This window comes from Nothoprocta perdicaria, unplaced genomic scaffold (genome assembly GCF_003342845.1).
Source record: "Nothoprocta perdicaria isolate Ctin4 unplaced genomic scaffold, notPer1 scaffold_256, whole genome shotgun sequence".
In the NCBI taxonomy this organism is placed as follows: domain Eukaryota; kingdom Metazoa; phylum Chordata; class Aves; order Tinamiformes; family Tinamidae; genus Nothoprocta; species Nothoprocta perdicaria.
The window spans coordinates 853,409-875,028 of NW_020455484.1; the positions used below are offsets into that span (position 1 = coordinate 853,409).

General features: G+C 46.2%; 1 protein-coding gene across 2 annotated transcripts; it reads right to left on the bottom strand.

The window, feature by feature from the left end:
• Positions 1-1,494: 1,494 nt before the first annotated feature.
• FAM234B (family with sequence similarity 234 member B) lies at positions 1,495-20,761 on the bottom strand. Of its 2 annotated transcripts, XM_026040413.1 has the most exons (13): positions 20,707-20,744; positions 15,618-16,010; positions 14,565-14,663; positions 11,938-12,126; positions 10,282-10,412; positions 9,443-9,590; positions 8,937-9,078; positions 8,269-8,415; positions 4,402-4,483; positions 4,041-4,196; positions 3,314-3,431; positions 2,200-2,426; positions 1,495-1,792 (listed from the first exon to the last, which is right to left on the bottom strand). In XM_026040413.1, exons 1-13 carry the CDS (start codon positions 20,741-20,743, stop codon positions 1,787-1,789), a joined length of 1,875 nt encoding a protein of 624 aa, XP_025896198.1. In that variant the 5' UTR covers position 20,744; the 3' UTR covers positions 1,495-1,786. The 2 variants fall into 2 exon arrangements, with proteins under 2 accessions (XP_025896198.1, XP_025896199.1); XM_026040414.1 differs by having other exon boundaries at positions 1,503-2,426; positions 20,707-20,761.
• Between the last annotated feature and the right edge of the window lie 859 nt (positions 20,762-21,620).

Consider the following 21,620-nt stretch of genomic DNA (forward strand, 5'->3'; position numbering starts at 1 on the left):
GCACCCCTGCCTAGTCCTCCTATGCTACTGGTCCTCACGCTTTCAGTCTGCATTATGCAGCTGTATTAATTGACCATGTACTATAAACACTAACCCCTGTCTAGAGGAAAATCATGGGCCGAGAGCTGTTGCTACAGTTGTGCTAATATATACATAGCTAGTTACACAAAAATACCATTGAACATATACAAACTGTTAACAGGCTCTGGCTTTAGGAGGGCCCAAGGGCCAGCCTCGGGGCTTGCAGCTAATCCTGAAGAGGCATCCAGGAAGCATCGTCAGAGAGGCAGCGACGGGGAAGTGACAGTGATGTTTCAAGGAAAGGTGTAAAAGCGAAGTCAGGAAGTGCCCATCAGCAGGAGGACGGCAGAGCAGTTTGCTTTGCTCACCTCAGTCTGGCTCTAGCTAATGTTAAAGGTCAGGCCTACAAGACATATATTGTGAAAGCACGTTCTAGTGCGGTACGGGGAGCTGCTGGGACACCAGTGRTTGGTTTGTGTGTGGCCATGTCTACTGCACGAAACTTCACGTAGATGCACATAGAACCATGAGCACATAGCTCAAAGCACTAAACCTATCAAGAGCAAATGTGTCCTGGCCGTAGTCAGTTCCTGCTGGAACTGCACTTTGAACCAGGCTGGCAGAGGAACAATAAAGCTTAGTCCCCTGCAGTGCATGTTCTTGTTCCAGGGCTGGTCTGTGCAGTGTTGGTTCCCACCGTTACAGCAGGGAATCCTTCAGGCCGGTACAACTGTGGGGTCAAAGTGCACAGGAGAGTTTTCCAGTTCCACCTCTTCGAGCTGCCAAACCCTGAAGCAGCGATGTGAGAAGGGGCCTTTCTGTGCCCGGATCTGGTGTGAATCATCATCTCAGTGGCTGAGATCTGCTGGGAAGCTACTGTGAAAGGGCTATAGTGCATTGCAAAGTGGGGCTCAGCCCACAGGGCTGCAGTGGGAGAGTGTGAGGTTACAGTGACACTTGGGGCTCATAAAGTGCTTAGGAATAGAAGAGGAGGGGAGGAGGTAGAAATGAGATGTGAATCTTTTGCTTAGACATCACTCACATGAACCTGTCTTGAGCTTGGGATGGGCAAGAGAAATACACAAGTGCAAAGGCTGGGAAATGGTATGGGGCCTTCTTGCTCCAGATCACGTAATTCAGACAGAAAGACAATTATTGGGAACAAAATGGAAAAGAGGTATGAGATCTCAGAAAAGGTTGTGGATTAGATTAGTCCTATAGGAGTCAGGCAGAGGCTTCCCTCAAATAATATAAATATTGGTTGGTATCCTTTAGCCACACCATCTGCCTTGAGCTACCATGGCCCACTTCAGGCCTTCAGCTTGTTTCACTGCCAGGGAATACTGTTTGGACATAAAAAGGCTTTCCTAAATCTTGTTCATAAATTAAGCATACAAAAAATATACATATATAAATGGTTATATACACACATATATATACACCCACTATTCTTTATATGTGTGGGTATACATATATACGTATATATCTGTGTATATAAGTTAATTCTGAATTCACATTTTCATGTTACCTGGAAGGAAGCATGCAAGAAGGGCATAAGCAGAGGGAGACGCTGAACAAAGTTCCTCTAGTAAGGTTCTGTCTAGAACAAACCTGCCTTCACCATTCCCCAGGGAGCTGAAGAAACTGGAAGTGCTCTTAGCCCCCTTTCCCTCTATACAGCAGTATTCACGGAGACCCATGGAGCAGCTTCCTCTGTTCCACCCTTCAGGCGACATGTCTAGCTGAAACCTGAGGAATCATCAGGCTAGAGCTGGAGGAGGAGAGGGAAACAGAAAAACAAAGCCAAAACCCACTATCATACAACCTGACAAAGAAGTACTTCACAGGTCAGCAACAGCATTTATGAATCACCACAGAGGGGGCCCTTGTTTGCCCTGTGGTCAAAACAAGGAATCCATGTCCCACCTCTCTGTTCCCTCTGTGAGTCTCTCAGTTCCCTGTGATCATCATCTCTGATTCTTTCTAAGGTCCCCTCTGCAAATGTCCAACTGCAAAATTATAGTCAAGCCACCATCCAGCTTACCCCAAAGGTGTGATCATCTTGCAAATAGTCTGCTTGTACCTCACCCTATAAAAATCACCTAACCGGGTCTATAGGGAAGAGATTTGATCTCTTGAACCGCCTGGACTTCATCAGAGACTCCTGTACAATCTCACCTTGTGAGGAAAATCAACAAATTTCAGACGGGCAAGAAATCGTCTCACTTCCCCACGGCTGATTTGGGGAGTGGTGTTGTCCTTTAACCACATCATTCGGCCTTGAGTCATCATGGCCCACTTCAGGCCTAGTTTGCTGACTGAGAAAAATCCTGGCTGTTTTTCAGAGGTTGCAGTTGTTGTAACAGTGATATAAAATGCATCCTTCTGGAGATCATTAATTCCAACTGGTCCATCAGAAAAAGAAGAGAAAATATTGGTGAGCACTGAATGTTTTCTTTCTTCTAAAAGAAATCTCAGTCTATACTTAGTCTGTACTCTACACTAGACTAACAGTGGATTCACTCTGATTCTCCAGTTGCAGATACCTTCATACATCAGGGAAAATGGTTTTAAGACTTTATTTATTTATTTATTTTCAGTGGAAATAAATTGAAATGCAGTTCTGGTTTCAGATGACATTTTTGCTTCTCAGATAGGAGATATATATAAGGGAAAATTGGCAAACCATGGAGAAATCAGTGCATCCCAACCACAGCAAAATGATCTGTACAGACCTCAAAGCACGGTTTCTAATAAATGATCTTCTATTTGCACTTGACTGAACTGAGTTTTTGATACAATTTTGATTAGATGTGTGACTATCTAGCAGCACATCCCTGCCTCCTGGCCCGCTAGACTCAGTACTAGATGAACTGATCTTTTATCTCACATCCTGCCATGCTAAATCGAATGCTGGCTGAACTGCTTTAGGAGTAGGAAAGGATGGCCAACAAAGGCAGAAGTGTGTGTGAGATGAATGAGAAAAGTTTAAAGTGATGCTTCATGTGCTGCATTAAATCATAGATAGTGCCATGGAAAACAAAGGAAATTCTCTGGTATAAAACATACAGCTCACACTGCTCACACCTTGTCAAGAATTTGACAAGTCTTCCATTTGCCTTGGGATTGGACAATTTGGGAGGAAGAAAAATCTGTTTTCCTTTTGCTGGCCTACACTTAGTGGACCTCAGGTGCTACCTTTGAAGGCACAGCTAGACCCCACGGTCCTCGACAGCTGCCTCTCCCCTCCTCCCTACTTCTTTGGGCCTATCTTACCTCGATTTATACTCACCCGCTGATGCAATGACTTTGTCTGTTGCATTGGTGAGATCCAGTAGGACAGTAGGAAAGACAGGATGGAGGAAATACAGGTGGTGCAACCCTGGGCGCTCAGTTCTGGGACCAGGTTGCTGTTGGAATGAAGAAGAAACAGAATGTTAGAGTTGACTGTTAGACAGAATTCCAGCTCTGCCAAAGGAATAAAGTTGCTTTATGACACTGTGTCACTTTAACATGGATCAGACAATCAAAAGATTAACAGTTTTACACTTCACACAAACTTTTCATTCTGAAACAGACTATTCCCAGTCTCATCCTGACAAAGTTGGGATCTGGGTCTGTGAAACTCAGCTTGATGGGCCAAGCTAGAGTCTTGAAGTTTGTGCCTCCACAGTGACATGTGTGCCTGTGTTCTGAGAAGAATGAACCCTGGGGCTAAGAACAAATCTACAAAAAAGAATTTCAGTGTTCCATAAAAAAACAAACAAGCAAAAAAACCCCCTGACATTCCCATAAAAAGTTTTGTTTTTGTGGAATCAAACTTTTTGGCAATAGATTTTTCTGGGGGAGAACTCAGATACAAAAACACATGTGCAGACTCAGACAGGTTACAGTGTCAAAGCAAGAGGCCTGGCAGTCTCTCATAAGGCAGGTTTCAAGTTCAGAATGTTAAGAATAAAAGAGAGACATGGCATGTGCCTTACAGAGAAACCTCAAAGCAAAGGAGGACATTTGCTCACCAGAGTTTGTAACAAAGATTTTCCTTCATCAGCCCAGAAGAGAAAGACAGATTTCTTCTCCAAAGTCATCACTGTCAGTGCATCGAGATCTTGCTTCTGCCACGGAAATTCTTGATTCCAAACAGGGAAGCCTGATTTGCCATCTATCACCACCACCTCAAAGCAGAAAAGAGACATGGCATTAACAGGAGTTTAAGTGTGGATGCAGAGAGAGGCCCCTTGCCCTGACACTTCTTCTGCCTGTGGACACACGGTGATCAGTATGAATCACAGAAAGACAGGAATAGGCAATGACTGCCCATTCAGACCAACCTCCCTCACTCCCATACCACACAGACCTTCTCGTCTCCCCTTGCTTTACCTTTTTCTTCCCATCTCCAGTCTGTGCTTGTAGCATGAAGTCCAGGGTTTGGTCAGAACCAAAGTAACCAGGGACAGGCTGACTGCAAATGTGGACAGAAAAACACTCAACCCCACGCAGAAAAGCAAGGATTTCAGATTGAGACAGCACACTTACTTTCATCTTCCATTCTGCCTCTTACAAAATCAAAATTTGCCATCTTAAGTAAGATCTTTTATCCACCAATACCTGCTTTTACCAGCAAAAGCCATTTGTTGGTGGATCAGAGAAGTGACAAATGATTAAGCAGCCCATGGTGCTTGTTAGTCATTCTTGAGAGTTCTCTGTGTGGCAGGCATCCCTTGCTGCATTGGGTACATATCTGTTTATCATCTTGTAACATGGCTCTGTGTTATACTTCCCATAGCATTAGACTCTGTAGTTTTGCTATGGATATAAAAAAAATACCCAAACCTTCAAAATTCATCAGCAAATTTTACCTCTTGCTGGAAGTTTATTTCCTGGGCTGCCTTAGATGTCTGAAATGGCTGTTAATATACCCAGTACTAATATCAGCTCCTGATTCTTTGTTTTCTTACTGTTGGTAGTTGTACAAGCCTTTTTATAACTATAAATAGTTTTAATCAAGTCCCTTCTTATTCTTCCCCTTCTGGGTCAAGTCCTTTCCTATTCTTCCCCTTCTGGATCATGTAATCTCCTTGTAACTGTTTTCTAACCATCTTGCTTGCCTTTGGCTTTCTGAATCTCATCTCTGTCTTCCTCAAGTTCACCACAGCTGGACATAAGGTTCTAAATAAGCACAGATGTTTCTTCAAAGTTCACAGAATCAGAAACTTTAGGCCAAGTTGAGATCATCAGACCATGTCTCTTGCTTATGACAGACTGGTGTATTTCACCCACTAATCAAGTATTAGTAGGCAGAGTTTGACTAGATCTATCATGCAGAAGGAATGAAACTTGCTGTGAAAATACAAAGATGACATGCGTCAATCACTTCTCCTGACAATCAGTTCTAATGATTAACTTAAGCCACAGAAACACAGCTGCCTTTCTGGGACATGAATGGATTTCACTCAAAGGTAGTTGTTCTTGCTCTGGCAAGATTAAAATGCCTAGTAGCTTCCATTACTTACACATGCTTTTGAGCTCACCTCTAGGGCTTCTCGTTGATCATCTAAACCCCATGACTTAAATCTCCAGTGCTTTTTCCTCCAATTTTTTTCAGCTTCCACTTTAAAATACATATACAAGAAGGGCTCCAGAACAACAAAGCCGTCATACAGTATTGACATGACTATTTATATTTAATGCATTAAACAATGCTATTTGCTTTACAGATCCTTTCGACAACTAGTACCAATGCTTTCAAGGCAATATCATGATAGGCTCCCATAGCTTGCAAATGTATCACTAGTAAAAGGAAGTGGATAGATCTTTCTTACRGATACTAATTTAAATACTCTCCTTAAGGTATCACTTCTCAAGTTCCTTAGTGGTTACAATCAGTGGCAGATCCCACAAGCCGAATGGAGAGAACCACGTGTATTGTAGCTGGCAGATCCCCTGTGCACTTTCTCAAATGAACCAGAAAGCTAATAATACTTCCTGGCTGACTGTAATCCCCACTGCAACAACCTGCTATTAATCCTCTCTCATTCTGAAACATCCATTAACAACACAATTTTCAACTGCTTACCCAATTTCATGGTCTCTGAACTTTGCCCTTATTTTGTGACTCCTGACTTTCCTTTAAGATCTTTCAGGGATCTTGTCAATGCTATATGGAAATGCAGCACACCTGCAACAGTCAGGCTGTTTTTATTGGAGACTGTTCCCAATGTAGTTGGGACAGGTTTACCCAGAGAAGAAAGAAGCTCTCAGCTGGCTCTGTAAGGTCTGTCTGATGATGACTTTGGATTGGGCCTCTTCAATAGGAAGAAGCTCTGCCAGTGCCTGAGCTCCCTTGGAAGGGCTGGGGTTTTGGTCTGATTCCTCTCTCTGGTATGACTGGAAATCAAACGTATGTCCTAGCTAAACAAGTTGAGCACTAAAGTCTGCTGTGTGCATGACAAGACAACCCTGCTTGGAAATCGGAGCGAACCAGCTGCCTTTCCAGAAACTGTAGACTAGCTCTTTCCCCCACGCATCTCTGTAGATATGATTACGCAACTGGCCTAGGTAGGGCCAGTCCTTGTGAAGAAAAGGTCTCAACTCCATCTCCAATGCCAGCTCACACTCCATGTTCTGCAGTCTAGCTTACTTCCTTTTCACATCTGAAGTGCCACATTGGTGACTTGAAGATTCCTCGGGCATATTTGTCCCTCTGTAGAATTTGCAGAGACCAATTCTGTAAGACACCCGCAAGTCTCCATCTTGTTGTCTGACTCTGGTGGCAATCCAGAGCTGAGTTTGTCCCCCCACCTTTGTTACTAAACAGAACTTCTAAAATGCTAAAATAAGACTACCAGACTTTGTCCCTCTTAACTCAGAAAAAAAATATACAGTAGAGGACTTTAGTGTAGTGGCCTTGAACAGGACTTTTTAAATTACTTTCCAATCCCTGTCTKGCACCTCCTGTATATTGTGGTATTATTGCTTAGGATGTTGTGGAATCAAAGAAAACAGGGCTGGCATGCAGGAACCTGGAATACAGGTTGCCCACAGAGGCTGAAGAGTCTCTATCCTTGCAGACATTAAAAATCTAGGACTAGATATGGTCTAGGGCTAGACATTAAAAATCTCAGACTGCGCTAGTTGACCCTGCCTTGAACATGAGGATGGCACATGACAATCTCCAGAGGTACCTTCCAATACCTGTGATTCCTTGAAATGGAACAGCAAAAATAGTTTTCAACCCTTCTTGCTTTGAACACCTAGAAATTTTCCAATTAATTAGTGGGCCCCTTTTAAAAAATTCATGCATAAAACTCTTTGTACAGGATGGAKGTACTGGCTTTGATCGGTGAGCACAACTTAAACTCTAAACTAGATCCCAGACACTCCWGAGGTCTGTAGATTCTAGACCAAAAACATTTTTAGTCCGTCTCTTTGACCTCATAATAAGATTCCTACAGCCACTATTCATGTCCCTCACCCCCTTAAATAGGGAATCTAATAGAGTGGGCATCTATTTAATATCAAACCTAACCTGACAATGTTTTCTTTTGTCTAATGACAATCCCATTATCTTCCTCTTCTTGATGCTTTTCTCGGTTAGGTAACACTGAGCTAAGAGCTGTATTCTTCACTGTAAAGAGAAAAACAAACACTGTTCCCCACATTATTTCCCTCTACTGTTATCAGCGCATAAGACCCAGCAAATTACTTAATTTCCATGTGCAAAATCAGAGATCGAGGATAGGGTCTGGTAATAGATATGCATTAAAGSCCTGCATCTAGCACATAGGCTGTGTGCTGCCATCAGAGTGCTGACTTTCAGCTTTCTAAGAACATTAAGATGTATGGGCCAGACTCAGACACCTTCTCTAACCACTTAACATGGTTAACGCAACTGCTCCTCTCCTGGCAATCGGCAGCCGTGGACAGCAGGTGGGCTGAATCATTCACCAACAGTCTCCTGAAATTAGAGCTTCACTAGGCATGACATTAACATTGGGTGTCTGAACAGAGTCTCTTATTTTTGGTTAGTCACAAGCACACGTTTTGAAGATTTCCAGCTGTTTGTTCCTTGCTCACTTTCCCCCTTGCCCTCATTGCTAGCACAGCAATGCACCTGCACACCTCGGGTTCTTAGATTTCTCTGCAGCCTTGGGAGAATTCTTCTAGATTGCTTTCTAAGGAGCACATGCTTAACAGTGAAAGACAGAAAATAGAGACACGGAAGGAAAAAAGTCCCTGGCATGTCACCTGCTGATGTTCTGCATTTCCAGGAACCAGTGGGGCTTCAAGTCCTGTCCCCGTAGCAGCATCAGGCCATTTTTGATGGTGATAAGCAGATTGCTGCAATTTGTGTCAGGTGCCTTCATCGTCTGCAGGAAGTCAACACCTCCACTGCTGCAAAAAGGAAAAGAAAGAGGAGACTTTTGTACCCCTAGGCTTATATTTGCACATCTTATCACTAGCTGCCTTTCCACAGGGCAATTCATCCTACCTAAGATTTGAACTATTCTTAGAGACATCTTTCCCCAGTAAGAGCTGAGCTTCCTAAAGTGTGTTACTCAGTTAAGTGAGGTAAATCCTCACTTAAAGCCTGTTTCTTTTTCTGAAAAATGTGAGTTTCTGTAAATGGCATGGAATTTGGGAGTTCACATTTGCTCTTTTTACTCTTATTCATGTTCACATTGACAGCAACTTGGCAGTAAGGGAGAAGGGGCTGGAAAATCCAGGAACACTTTTTTTCTTTTTCTTCTTCCAGGTATGCACATGTGATACAAGAAAGGAACAAGTTGCTGGAGAAGCAATGAGAAGGGCAATAATAAAATTAAAGTAGGAGGGTCCATCTCCAGAAGTACGAGGAGGTGCTCACTCTCCCCTTCCTCTCCTAGCAGAAGCAGGATGATAAGTTCATCTCCTACCTGTAAATGTCAATGAGCTCTGACAGGTTGACAGATCTGCGCTTTTCCCATTCTGGCTCCTCCTGCTGCAGCATTGCAGGGAAGCTGTCCCGGTTTCTGGCTTGGGTAAAGATATCCCTCAGAGCAACTGCTTGAACGTTACCTGTCAGGAAGAGTAAAGGTGAAGTCTTGCCCTCAAGGGTGAATGCTCCAATYGCACAAACAGTCCTTGGGAGCACTGAAGCCAAGGGCAAAGAAAAACTCAGAGCTGGAACTGCCATGGCGTGACGTGTCATGGTCAGAACTGTCTGTGGGAAACTCCAAAGTATTTCAGACTAGCTCTTATTGGTACTATGGTGTTCTCCCACACCACGGCAGTGACACTCTTTCCCAGACTGTCTACTTGCAGCTTTTACAGTGGAAGGCATGGCAGAGACATCCCAGGGATGTTCGGGGCTGCTTTCGGCAGAATTAATTTTACTTTTTCTCAGTAAGGAGAAGCACTGGAGAGCCATAGTGCATCTTACCAAAACCAAAAAGGATGTAGATGGCTCCCCGGCTGGTGATGTGGACTTGGGGACCGATCACTTTCCCTTCTCCATTGATGCTGTACTTCACAGGCCCACCCAAAGCAGTTCCAGTCTTTCCCGACACCAAGATAAAAAACACATCAGGCTGCAAAGAGAGAGACAGGAGGAGGAAGAGGAAGAGGAARCAATTCCTGGCAGTGCTTGCATGCATTTGAGCTCTCGGAGGTTGCCCTGGCCCCACAGCAGGAAGCACCACTGCGCTCTCCCTCCACAGCAAGGTCTGGCCAGTGGTGTTTTCCTCTTTGCTCAGTCTGGCTTCCTGAGACTCCTACATTTATGCTTTTCTCTTGGCTGCAAAGGCATTAGAGATAGAAGAGATGACAAAAATTAAACTCTTCTAACAACACTAACGCTAGAATTGTGGGGAGAGGATGAGCACAGAGAAAATCTACATCAGTATTAATCACACCAAGTGTTTCTTTTCTACAGATAATCTGAGTGCTCCTTTCTTCAAGGATCTCTACATGGGTTCCTACACTACTGCTAAACATTCACTTCAAATCGAGTATCTGCTGAAGGAAAACAAGTAGTTCTCAAATCTCAGCCAGGCAAAAATAATTACTCTTCTCTCCTGCTCCAGCTGAACAGAAATGCAGATAGATAGTATCATTACTGCTTGATCCCACTGCTCTGATCCACTGAAAGAAGGAAGGTGCTTTTCAGGTAAATCTAAGGGAAGAAAAATTACACAGGGGCTCTTATTACAGCCTTTCTACATCAGGCTCCATGTTCTTCCTCCATGGTCCTTTCAGACCCTGCCCAGGGAGATGCAGTACCTGTGTCTCTTTGAGCGCCAGAACAACCATATCCCAAACCCCATCTCCATCTACATCCGGAAGAATGGCAGCCGGTGCAGCCAAGATCCCATTTGAGAGATGGATGGAATTCAGTGTCCAGATGGTCTCGCCTGCAGGAGGAACAGGAAGAAAGAGACCTGCTGCAGGATTTTGGGAACTGGTGAACATCACCAGAGGGTTCTACACAACTTTCTTGAAGGATGAAAAAAGGGAGCTTGTTCTCCAKTTCCCTAAGAACAGGAAAGATAAGCCTACACACCAGGACAAACTGCACTTATTCATGCTAGGAAACAAAAGTTTTTCCCCAGCCTTTTTTTCAGATTGGCTTTGAGTCTTGCCTCAGCACCTCTATGGTTCCCTTCTATGATCACTCTAGTCAGACTTAAGCTTACAACACTTCCTGAAATAGCAGAGAGTATTGTAGGATCATTCTTGGGAGGAAAACCTATAGTGCTCTTCTACAGGACAGCAGTTGTCTTCCTCAGCCAACAGGAAAGCCTGTTGGTGGATATGAGGGGAGGAAACAGATGGGCAGCTCTGATACCCAAAGTGCAAATCTGTGTCTCAGCTAAATTCCCAGGAGCAAAGAGCCACTCCAGCATGGCATGCTCACTCCATCTCAAGGGGAAAGCCTGTTAGCAGTCATGATGTCAAACATTTCAGCAGTCCAGCAGGGACCCAGATGTAAACTCAGTAAAACCTGATTTATAATTGTAAAATTAACTTAAACACCCAAAGAAAGCAAAGTGAAATTTGATACTTTTAGTTCTTAGACTTCCTTTGCCAAGACTTCTGCTTTTTCAAACAAGATTTAAAAATCTTCTCCCTTTTCTTCTGTCATGTGGTTTCCTTGCATGACAAAGGAAACCAAACCCCAGACCTTTAAATGCTTATGCACATTATTAACATTACTACTGCTACTACTACTGCTGAAGGAGACAGCCTATTTTCCTGACAATACAAACAGCCATGTGAGTAATCTGGCACCTAAAAGCATTTGAAAATTAAGTGGTACTGCTCAAATGATTGGACTTATCACTTCAATCCAATGTTTCTTATGCCTTTCCATTTTCTGTTTATATTCTCAAAACATTCTTCTGTACTCATCCATTTTATTCCTGCCAGTTAAATAATGTGGTAGGCTTAACAGCAATCAGAGAATGGATATGCACAAAATCAGCATGATTAAAAATGTTCATGTGAGTCATGATACTGATTCACATCTAACAAATCCTTCTCTGGAAGGTTTGGTAGGCTGGAGCACATGTCTTTACATAATTTCTTCAAGAACAGCCTTCAGCTTTTAGTGTTGTTAGGTAGGGGCTGCAGATGTAGTCACAGCTCAGTATTAAAACAGCTGTTATAGAGCTTTTAAGCCACGAAGATGCTACAGGATGATATTAATACTTTGAAATGGTCTTAGACTATAGGAGGAAGATGCTACCACAGAGAAGCAATGGCCTGGATTCTCTCTTATCCTGTGTAACTAAAAACTCATCAGTGTTTAGACCCTTTTCTGTATGTCACTACATAATAGACTCTATGAAGTGCCAGCACTGAAATATTCTTGCTTATTAGTCCTTTAAAGAAAAGAAAGGAGCAGCATCTTTCTAACATGTTGGTATCTGCCTTTACCTGTGGAGGCATTGAGAAGGCTGAGGAGTTTAGATGTTCCTGTCACGAGGCAGACAGGCTCTGCAGGAACTCCCAGCGACAGCCCTTTGCACTGCACATTCAGAGTCTCCTCGGGAAGGTGGATGGACCACAGGGTGCTGCCATTCATACCGGAAAGAGCCACCAGAGTCACTGAAGGTCTAGAAACACCTAGAAGGGACAGGAAGGAGAGACTGAAATCCCCTGGCATCAAAGGCTAGCTCCACACTGTCCTTGTGCTTGAGTTCCAGATCCAGCTTACGGAGCTGAGATCAAACACTGCCTGAAAGCAAACATCAAATCCCACAGCAAGGCTGAGTCTCTGTGACCCTGAAGCCCAGCAGTGATCTCCTGACAAGAGTCGTGGTGTGGGCCAACAGGGCAGGTAATGCTGGAGGCCGGACCTGAGCTCAACCATGAGATGTGGTCGGGTAGGCACAGAGGAACCAAGATCCTCCTGGGGCCAGTCTGCTCAGTTATGCTGATTTCTGGGATGAAACAAATTCCTGTCAAATCACACTAGTCTCCCGATTCTTCCTTCTTCAAGTCAACAGCTAGCACTTTCAGAAAGCCTTAAGTGATTCACACACTCTTCTCTAGGGAGGCCACAGTCTTCTCTTGCAAAGGAAAGGTCTTTGCAAGAGAAAAGACTGGAAGAAGAGGGCCACAGTCTTCTCTTGCAAAGGACCGAGGTAATCAGTATTTCTGGGGCAGAAGGTGATTTGACAATTTGAGTATTTTTTCTTTTGTTTTTCAAATTATTTTCAGTGGTTTTAAAAACAGACTGACTACTGAAAATTGGTGTAACCTGGCATCTTTTCCTAATTACCACAGTGGAAATCAAGTGGCTCATGCTGAGAGGATGGCTCTTACCACTGGATAGGCAGTGACCAAAACCACCTAACTCCTCAATGCAGCTCCTAGCTCTTGTGTACATAAGCTGCTAAAGATGCCATAGCTTAGTCCATCAGGTACCTGCTCAAAGCCTATCTCTACCAGGCACTGTACAAATGCTCTGGGCACAAAGTAAAGGAGAGCTGATGTCCAGTACTGTGGGTGCAGGATTATGACTTGCTTACACCTGCTTCAATGTCTGCTTTTGTCTCACAGCATAGCTGTAACCCAGGATGCAGCCTTCTATGGCTAGTTTCAACTCCTGGAGCATTTTGAGAACTGTATGTTTGTCTCTGACGGAAGATAAAAAAAAATAAAATAGCAAAATACAGAGGAGGAGGACAGTCCTTACAAACTGAATGCAGCCTTTATGTCAACAGTAGCTCTATTAAAAGAAAAACAAAAAACAAAAAACAAAAAACTTACCCTGCAGTTTTCTCTTTGCCCATGGGTTTCTTGATTTTCTCTGAAGTACTCACAGCTTACTTGGGCAATAGAGGAGCAACATTTTTCCTTTCCTCTAAGTTTTTATTATCCTTTTCCTTGCAGGCCAGGGCACTGAATTTATTGCTATTTTTTTTTTCCTCACCATAGTTCTCTTCAGGCTGTGCAATGTGTTTTTGCTTCCTCAACATGTCTCCAGGACTGAATCTGAGGTGAAACCAGGCTGGGGAGATAGCAAGCTCCAGGGCCTCAGAAGCCCTGAGCACCAGTTCGCCTCCAGACTCGGCAGCCCCTACATGACAGTGCTGGGTATCTGCAGGCTGCTGCTGCTGCATTCATCATCTGTCGAGGTAGCAGAGAGTGCGAGCAGCTAGGATAAAGTAGCAGCCTGCTACAAAGCCAGGCACCCTGGCTTTCCAGCCATCAGGCAATCGCCTGTGAATTAACAGCTCCTGTCTGGAGCCTGGTGAGAGCATGGAGTGCCCTGGAGACAGGAGCAGGAGGGTGTCTCCTGCAGCACCAACCTACAGCTGCTCTGAAAATAAAATAACTCTTATTAAAATAAGAGAAATTTGTCCAGCCTTCCTGGGCTCCAGGGAAGACAGGGAATCAGAGCAGCTACAGGGGAGAGTATCTGGCTGGCAAGCAGAGTAGCTCAGCGGAACCAGAGTGCTCCAACTGTCGGCTCTGCCATCGCTGCTTCTATCCCCAGTACCTTAGTAAAAGCCAGGACACTAGACTATGGATCAGAAATGAGACATACGAGTCCACACTCTGCCTCTGGATCTCATTCGTGACCTCTGCCAATCTGCTACTCTTCTCTACATCTCCACTTCCTTGCCTGCAAAATGGACACAGAGAGACAGAGCTCCGTTGTGAGAGGTTTTGAAAGCTACCAAAGGAAATAAACCTTATTCCTAGTTGCTATTTTTAGTGTGATGTTTTTCTGGTGGATATAGCCCGACCACTAGATCAAGAGCTGCTCAAACAGAAGACAAAAATACAGACTTTCCTTGGATAGACCTGGGGGAATGRAAGGCTCTGACCAGAGGAACGTAGTCCAGGAATGGGAGTACGGCTTGAAATGGAAATTACGAGCAGTGTGGCAAAGCTCTGATACAGGACAGCAGCCATTTTAAGGAAATCTGATAAAAGGACAACGTGGTGGCTTTCCAAGTTGCAGAAGCTCTTCCTATGCATAACAGGAATACAGAAAGGCACGTATTTAACAAGAAGCAGAAAGAGGAATGGAAAGGAGCTGTGCTGCTTACCCATGACACTGGCATTCATCAAGGCTGTGAAGACGATGAGGATGTCAGGGAGCCCATCGCCGTTGACATCGCACAGCTCCAGCGGGGATAACACACCACCTGCAACGTCAGAGAGCATCACCAGCCTGTTGTCAAAATGGCCACTGAGCCCAACAACCATTCCAGGCATTGAGGGCTGGCCCAAAGGAGGAGATTCATGGATAGATGAGCCGCATGGAGTCTGCTAGGTAACTACCAATGCCTGGCAGCTCCCACCATGGCTAGATCTTTCATTGCATGGAAAAGCAGAGACCTAGCATCTGGGTCAGAGAAAGGAAAAGGGAAAAATGTAGGAACCAACAGATAAAGATGCTTGCTTCCCACCTCACTCTTTGAGGTGAAGTGGGAGACAAACATCTCATAAAAGACTCAGATTTAGAAGCTGGGGGCAGAAAGAGGGGAGGGAGAGACATATCTAGACTTGACAGAAATTATCTCACAGAACACTGTTACTTTGCTGCAGAAGTCAGAATGGGAAGCACTTTAGAAATGTTACCAATAGTCTGTATAGAATGACAAGAGATCATAAATGTTGATTTATGGATTTGAGCAAGGCAAGAAGACAAAAGAAATAAGGTTAGTTGAGCCAGTCAGGAGACACAAAGGCTTCTATCCCTCTCCTCCCAAGTGTACCCACACGCTTCAGTGTGGAGATGCTGGTGAAACATGGGAACTAGAGACGGAGGCAAAATGTTTTAAAGTGGTCTGGTCCATCTCTGTCTGGAGCAGACAGCACCATTCAGAGAAAAAGGCAGGATGAGAGAGAAGTCAGAATGCTTTTTGGTGCTCACATAAACAAGATTTGGTGGCACTATTATCTACTGAGGCCAGATCTCACAGGCCTCCATTTCAAGACTGAGCACGAGACAGCCGCCTGGGTGTTACCTCAGAGCATCTGCGGTGGTGAGGAAAGGTCTCTGCTCTGAGCTGGCTCTCCCAGATAGGTCTCTCCCGCCGATGCCCTGGGAGCTGCCACCTCCCCCACGCCAGATGTTGCTCCTGGAGCTTTCTCACCTGCTCCCTGACCTAGGTTGCRGTTCCAGGTGTTATGCAAGTCTCTAGGGGGACAGGGAATTAGAAACGCACACACCAACACCAGAATCATTGAGATCACCACAGTGAGCAAAAAGACCGCTGTGCGCAGGTAAGGCATGAGGGAGGGAGCAGCCTTCTGCTCCAGGCTCCCGGCTGCCTCTGCAGGGTAGCCCTCGGGCGCGCTGTCTGACGTGTGCTGCTTTGTCATCCCAACCTCCACATCAGAGTCGGGCTCCTGCACCTCCTCGGGGGGGCTCTTCCCATTCTTGACCCCCCCATTCTTCTGTATGTTGAGCACCAGGTCATCTTCACTTTCATCACTATCAGCTTGCGTGAGGGGATCATATTCCCCAAGATCCGGGCTCTTTTTTCCTGAGAAAAGAGATTGAGAAAGATAATAACACATTAGCTCCTTGCTTTTTCAGGGTCTCAGTGAAGAAAAGGCTGCAGTGGACAGCAATGAAGAAAGGAAGAGTTAGCAATCTGAATTTTGAACTCCTTTAGCATTTGCCAAGCTCTTATCCTGACCCAGTCCCTCATCACTTCGGTGCTATATCCTCCAGTGAGGGCCTCCTTCTGCCACTCACTTTTCCCCTATTCCTCCCACCTTGTCAAAGCAGCACTGCTGCATTTTCTGTCCTGCATCAAAGGGAGGGAAAGGCAACAGAAGGGCTTGAGCACTGTGTACCATTTCTCAACAGCATTGGTAAAAATGGGTATCAACTCCTTGAAAATGAGGACACAGTAAATGATTTTACCCTGTTGGGTGAGTAATGTTCTGGTTTCCCAAGGCAGCAAGGGCGCTTCCCCAAAACACCACCTTCTCTGCCTGAGAGGGAGCGCTCCGGCCCTGGCAGCAGGACCCTCAGTGCCCCGGCGCTGCCCCAGCTCCCCGCAGCAGCGGCAACACGTGCCGGCCTTGCGGAGGTTGTGGGGGTGGCACTGGGGCCTTCAGCTGGTGTCACGGGAAGGCAGCTGAGCCCCACGGGGCCTGCACCTCTGGCCACGCCGCCAGCGCTGCGTGATGCACAGGGACACAGGGCTGCCACAGGGACACAGAGCTSCACAGACAACTCCTCCCCAAGGCCTTGGCGGCGGCRCGGACAGGGCTGAGGGCAGGTGCAGGGCCCGGCGGCACAGGCTGGCACGAGGCCAAGGCCTCTGCTTACTGGGGGGCAGGCGAGATCATCGCTGCCCTGAGCGACGAGCGGAGGATCACGTCTGAGGGAGCTGCCCGGAGCCACCAAMCTGGGCACGGAGCCACGGCTGCCGCCCTGGGGCCTGCAGGGCCTCAATCCGCTCCTCTCTCTCGCCGGCTCCAGGGAGGGCCTTCGCCCCAGACATCTGTCTCGTTTTCCTTTGAGCAAAGCTGACCTGCGCCAGGAGCCATCCTGTGCCTTAGCCTGCTTACAGCAATGCAYGCAAGGCCGAAATAACACACAAAATCACACAGGTTGTAATCAGGCTCAGACATTAAGACGATGGGAAAGCTCTACCAAGCGGAAATTAAAGAACTCTCCTCATCCCTCTTATTATACTAGACCATAAATTTTCTTTTCCTATAGTATCACAGTTACGAATACACTGTAATATCCAGGCAGTGCAACACACTAGAATCTGTTTTGCATCMTTTGGGTATCTCTGTTTTACCTGAAATATTCACGCAGCCTTAAAAAAAAGACCAGCAAACCACTGGACACATCCAACCTTTGCCAGCTGTCTTATAAAGGAGGAAGCAGGGAGAGGCCTTCCTGTCCAGTGTTTGGTATCAGCTTTAGAAGGTAAAACTCAACCCCAATAAAGCCGAACAAGTTAGGCCCTTCTGTTCCTAACTATGTGCTTACACAAAAGGCCTGCATCAAAACAACACACTGCACATATTCACTCCAAAGTGCTGTGTCTGGTAGCAGTAGAGACCAATTAAGATACTAATCCCTATGGGACAGCTGTATMCCTGCCCAGCACTGCACTGTGTCACACAGACGTGTCCTGAAAAGCCTTGCATGTGGAGCGTGTGCATTTTGGGAAGAGCTGGAGCCTGAAACCTGTTCTTCATCTATGGGGCAACTAAAAGCATTGACAGGAATGAGCTTTATCCTGAACAGCTTCATTTTGCATCTCTAAGAGACAGAATAGACCTTGAAACTGAGGCTCGTCCAGTCTTTGAACTAGCTGAGATTAAGACAGTGGGACAGCTACAGTGGTGTGAGCTGTCACAAATACCTTGTAGTGGGGACACCTTTGCTGCTGAGAACCTGTTAACAATCCCAATCTGCTTCTCAGAATCTAAAAACGACAACGTAGGCTACACAGTAACAACTTAAGGTTTTAAGTCAGGAAAAGCACCGCTGATTTACAGAACTAAAAGGCACTAAGCTGTTCTTATTTAGCTGTCTTATTTAACACCTGACTAAAAACCAGCAACTGGGTTTCCCAAAGGCTCACTGGTATCCTTACAAGGGCAAATAAAGTCATGCATGAAATGCAGTGCTGCTTTTAAGTCAAAAATAGGTTATTTCCTGCCCTTTAATAACAGCTGTTGGAGCACTCACCTATGTTGTGGGAGACACAATACCATATCTAATCTCAGTGGATGCAAACCTTCATCTCTTACTGCTCGGAGAGCATCCTAGCAATCCGTAGCTGTTCTGGGAACGCACTGGGAYGGCCGGGAAGGGTATGCTCAATCCAGCCTCTTCACGTGCTGAGAATAACTAACTCAAGATTCGCCTGGCAGGAGACGGAGAGCAGGAGGAACGCAGCTCCACTGCAGCCTGAGGTCACTTGGTGCGGGAAGGAGGGACACAATACCCAGTTTCCACTAATCACTCCCAAATGATTTTTAAACAGAAAAGCATGAAGACATAAATAGCTGTATAGGGTTTGTGAAAACAAGGGCAGTCTCACACCACGCAGACAATTATCATTTATTAAGAAACACTCACGATGTCATATTTGATCCTTTCCGGTCAACTCCTGGATTCAGGCTAGGGGAAACACCATTGTCCATCAAGAGGGAGCTGAAACTGCTTTTGTTGTAAGGGAACAATTGTTAGAAAAATCTGACAAATTTTCAGCTTTTCAGTGGCAGGACAGTGGTTCCCAGTCAATGGTCTGTGGGTTACAAGCAATGTGAGGAACTCTTGCTCGTGGTTTGTGGCCAAGTTACCGGTTATGTGGCCCTGGATTTTAGTTGACCGCAACTGGAAGAAGAAATACTAAAGAATTAGATTTTCAAGGGAAGAAAGGAGAGAAAATGCCCCAAACTTGTTTACTTTCAAGAGCAGTTGAATCCAATTTTTTTATACCATATCCCTATGTACTTGCCTAATCATACTTTTTGCACAGGCAGCTCTTTGATTATTGCAGACGTACAATGCGACCTTTCATAGAAGAAAAGATTAAGTATGTGATCACGAACTGGAAAGGAGGCATCCGTGAGATGATCCGTGTTGGAATCAGGTCCAGATCATAATGAAATACTCCTCTGTAGTGCTGACGACTTGAAAGATATTAAACTGTCATCAGTTGCTTTATTTACTGGAAAGACTTTTCTTTGCACTAGCTTCGGAGGAAAGAGAACTAATCTTGGACTTYAGACAAGTGCAACTTTCATGTGTTATCCCGATCCCGACCTACTGCTATCTAGTTCTAGTAGACCGGTTCCAGGCTTCTGATATTTTTTGTTTTCCTTCTTCAGCTGGGAGTTGGCAGGCAGCAGTTACTGGGTACAGCAGACACATTTCTAGGCCCGTGGGGAGGTGAGTTGCCACATACTGYAATTAATTTTATGAGATGCAGAAGGAAAAACAACTATAGAAATAGGCCTTCTGCCTTCTCAATGCTGTTAGAAGCTGTAAGTTTAGACATAATCACATAAGTAAGATAGCAGACAAGCTGTTTAACCTAAGGATTGACAGAACTGTTTTCCTAAGCGCAGCTGCAAGGATGGTGTTTGTTCCCAAGTCAGTGCCTCCCAGACGCCGACACCACACAGTTCATCCCAGCTCTGCAGATCCACATTTATACTTGTTGTTGCACAGTTCCTCGTTGCTCGTCAACAGACGTGCACTTTTACTCACCARGCTGCACTTTTCTTAATAAACCTCTTGCAAGCCATATTTCTTTCACAGAATTACAGAATCACAGAATGGTTAACATTGGAAGGGACATCTAGAGATCATCTAGTCCAACGCCCCTGCCCCAGCAGGGACACCCAGAGCACATAAAAAGTGCTCTAGGTGTCCTAGAGCACGTTTATCTGTCTCCAGACAAACCAGAAAGAAACTGAATAGCAAGCAAAACTTCTTAGAGCATAAAACACTGCATAAATTAAAGAATACTAATGATAGTAGAGGACAACTTATACGGATTGATAAATGCTGTTGACATGACTGCCTGCAGACATGACTGTGACCTTCATGGACAGCTTCCCATGTGGTGGGAAGCCCCCCKGGCCCCYTGCCTGTGACACAACATAGGGGCAYCTTTTTGGCACAGCCCCTTTTGGTGGTAACTTGTCCTCCCACTACCTCAAAGGGCAGGGCAATGCCCTTGGGCAGCGGGAACACGATGTGCAGAGGCAACTACCCCGCACAGAAACTCCAGAAAATACATGCCAGCCGAGCTCTCAAACGGCAGCTATTGTTTCTTTATACCCTCATTTCAGGACTTATCTAGGAGACATCTCATTTGCCAAACAATAGTCCCTCCAGGAGGAATATCCCTTCATCTCCCTGCAGGGAAATTATCCTCGCCTATTTAGGCGGGTTTTAACATTAACCCGTCTCACACACTGAGCTCCCGGCCTGCTGCCACAGGGCAGAACGGCGACAGTGGCGCGCGAGGGTGGCCCGGGCACGGGGCCACGTGCTCGGAGCCCTCGCGCCCGCTCCCCTCCCGACCCGGCCCGGTCCGCGCAGGTCCACTCCGGTCCGGTCCGCCCGCCAACAGCCGCATCGCCATGGCAACGCCCCCCCCCCCGTTCCCCGCCGTYCGCGCTGGCGGGGAGGGGGCGCAGGGGAAGACCCGGATGTGGCTCCCGCGGGCGGGAACGGAGCCCCCTTACCTGGCAGCTTCAGCGCCCGGGACAGCACCGTGGCCATGCTGGAGCGGGGCACTGCGCACGCGCGCCGCCTCCCGCCCCTTCCCGCCCTCGCGCGGGCTGCTGGGGACGGTAGTTGGGTGGCGGGGGGTGGGGGTTGCGCCTCGCGGCGGGCGCCGTTAACGGCCCGCGCGGGGCGGAGCGGGGCGGCGCGGCGCGGCGGCTCCTCGGCCCGGTGCCGCGGTGCAGCCCGCGGCCACCTCCCGCAGCGCGGCCCGGAGCCGCCGAGGCGGCCGCGTGTCCTGCCCCAAATAGGAGCTTCCCACCCCAAAACAGTGTTTCCTTCACCAGCACTGCCAGAGCCCCCACAGCCCCCACGGGGCAGTCAGGAGTCCCCCCTCCTCTCACGGGGACCAGCTTCTGGGAMGTTTTTGGTTGGTAGAAATCGAATTTGTTGATTTTATTTTCATTTTTCTTCATGGTTATAATTCTGCCAAGGCTTTTCCCAAAGCTCTCCCTGGGCCTCACCGCAGCCTTCTGAGGTAGCTACTTCCTCTCTCCCTTGCTCCCAAGGGTGAAGTTGAGCCAGAAGGATTTTGTACCTCTCCCAGGTCGCACGGACCCAGCTGCCCAAYGCCTGGGTTTGTGTGCAGGCCGTTTGGGAATGCTGCTCCCTCAAGCTTGCTGTGAGTGAGAGCTCTTCAAGGCCCACTCCTTCCTCGCCAAAAAAGCTGCTTTCAGTGGCTGAATATCAAAAAAAAAAGTCCAACTGGCTAAAGAACTCATCATGTTTTCTCAGCATCTGCTGCTGCCTTCCTCAAGTTTGGGTGCTGTTCTTGCAAATAATTTACTTACCTTTTGATACAAACTTGAGAAGAAAGGGAGAATTAGCTCCTGATCCAAAACTTACTGGTATCAATTCTTTTTTTTTTTTTTTT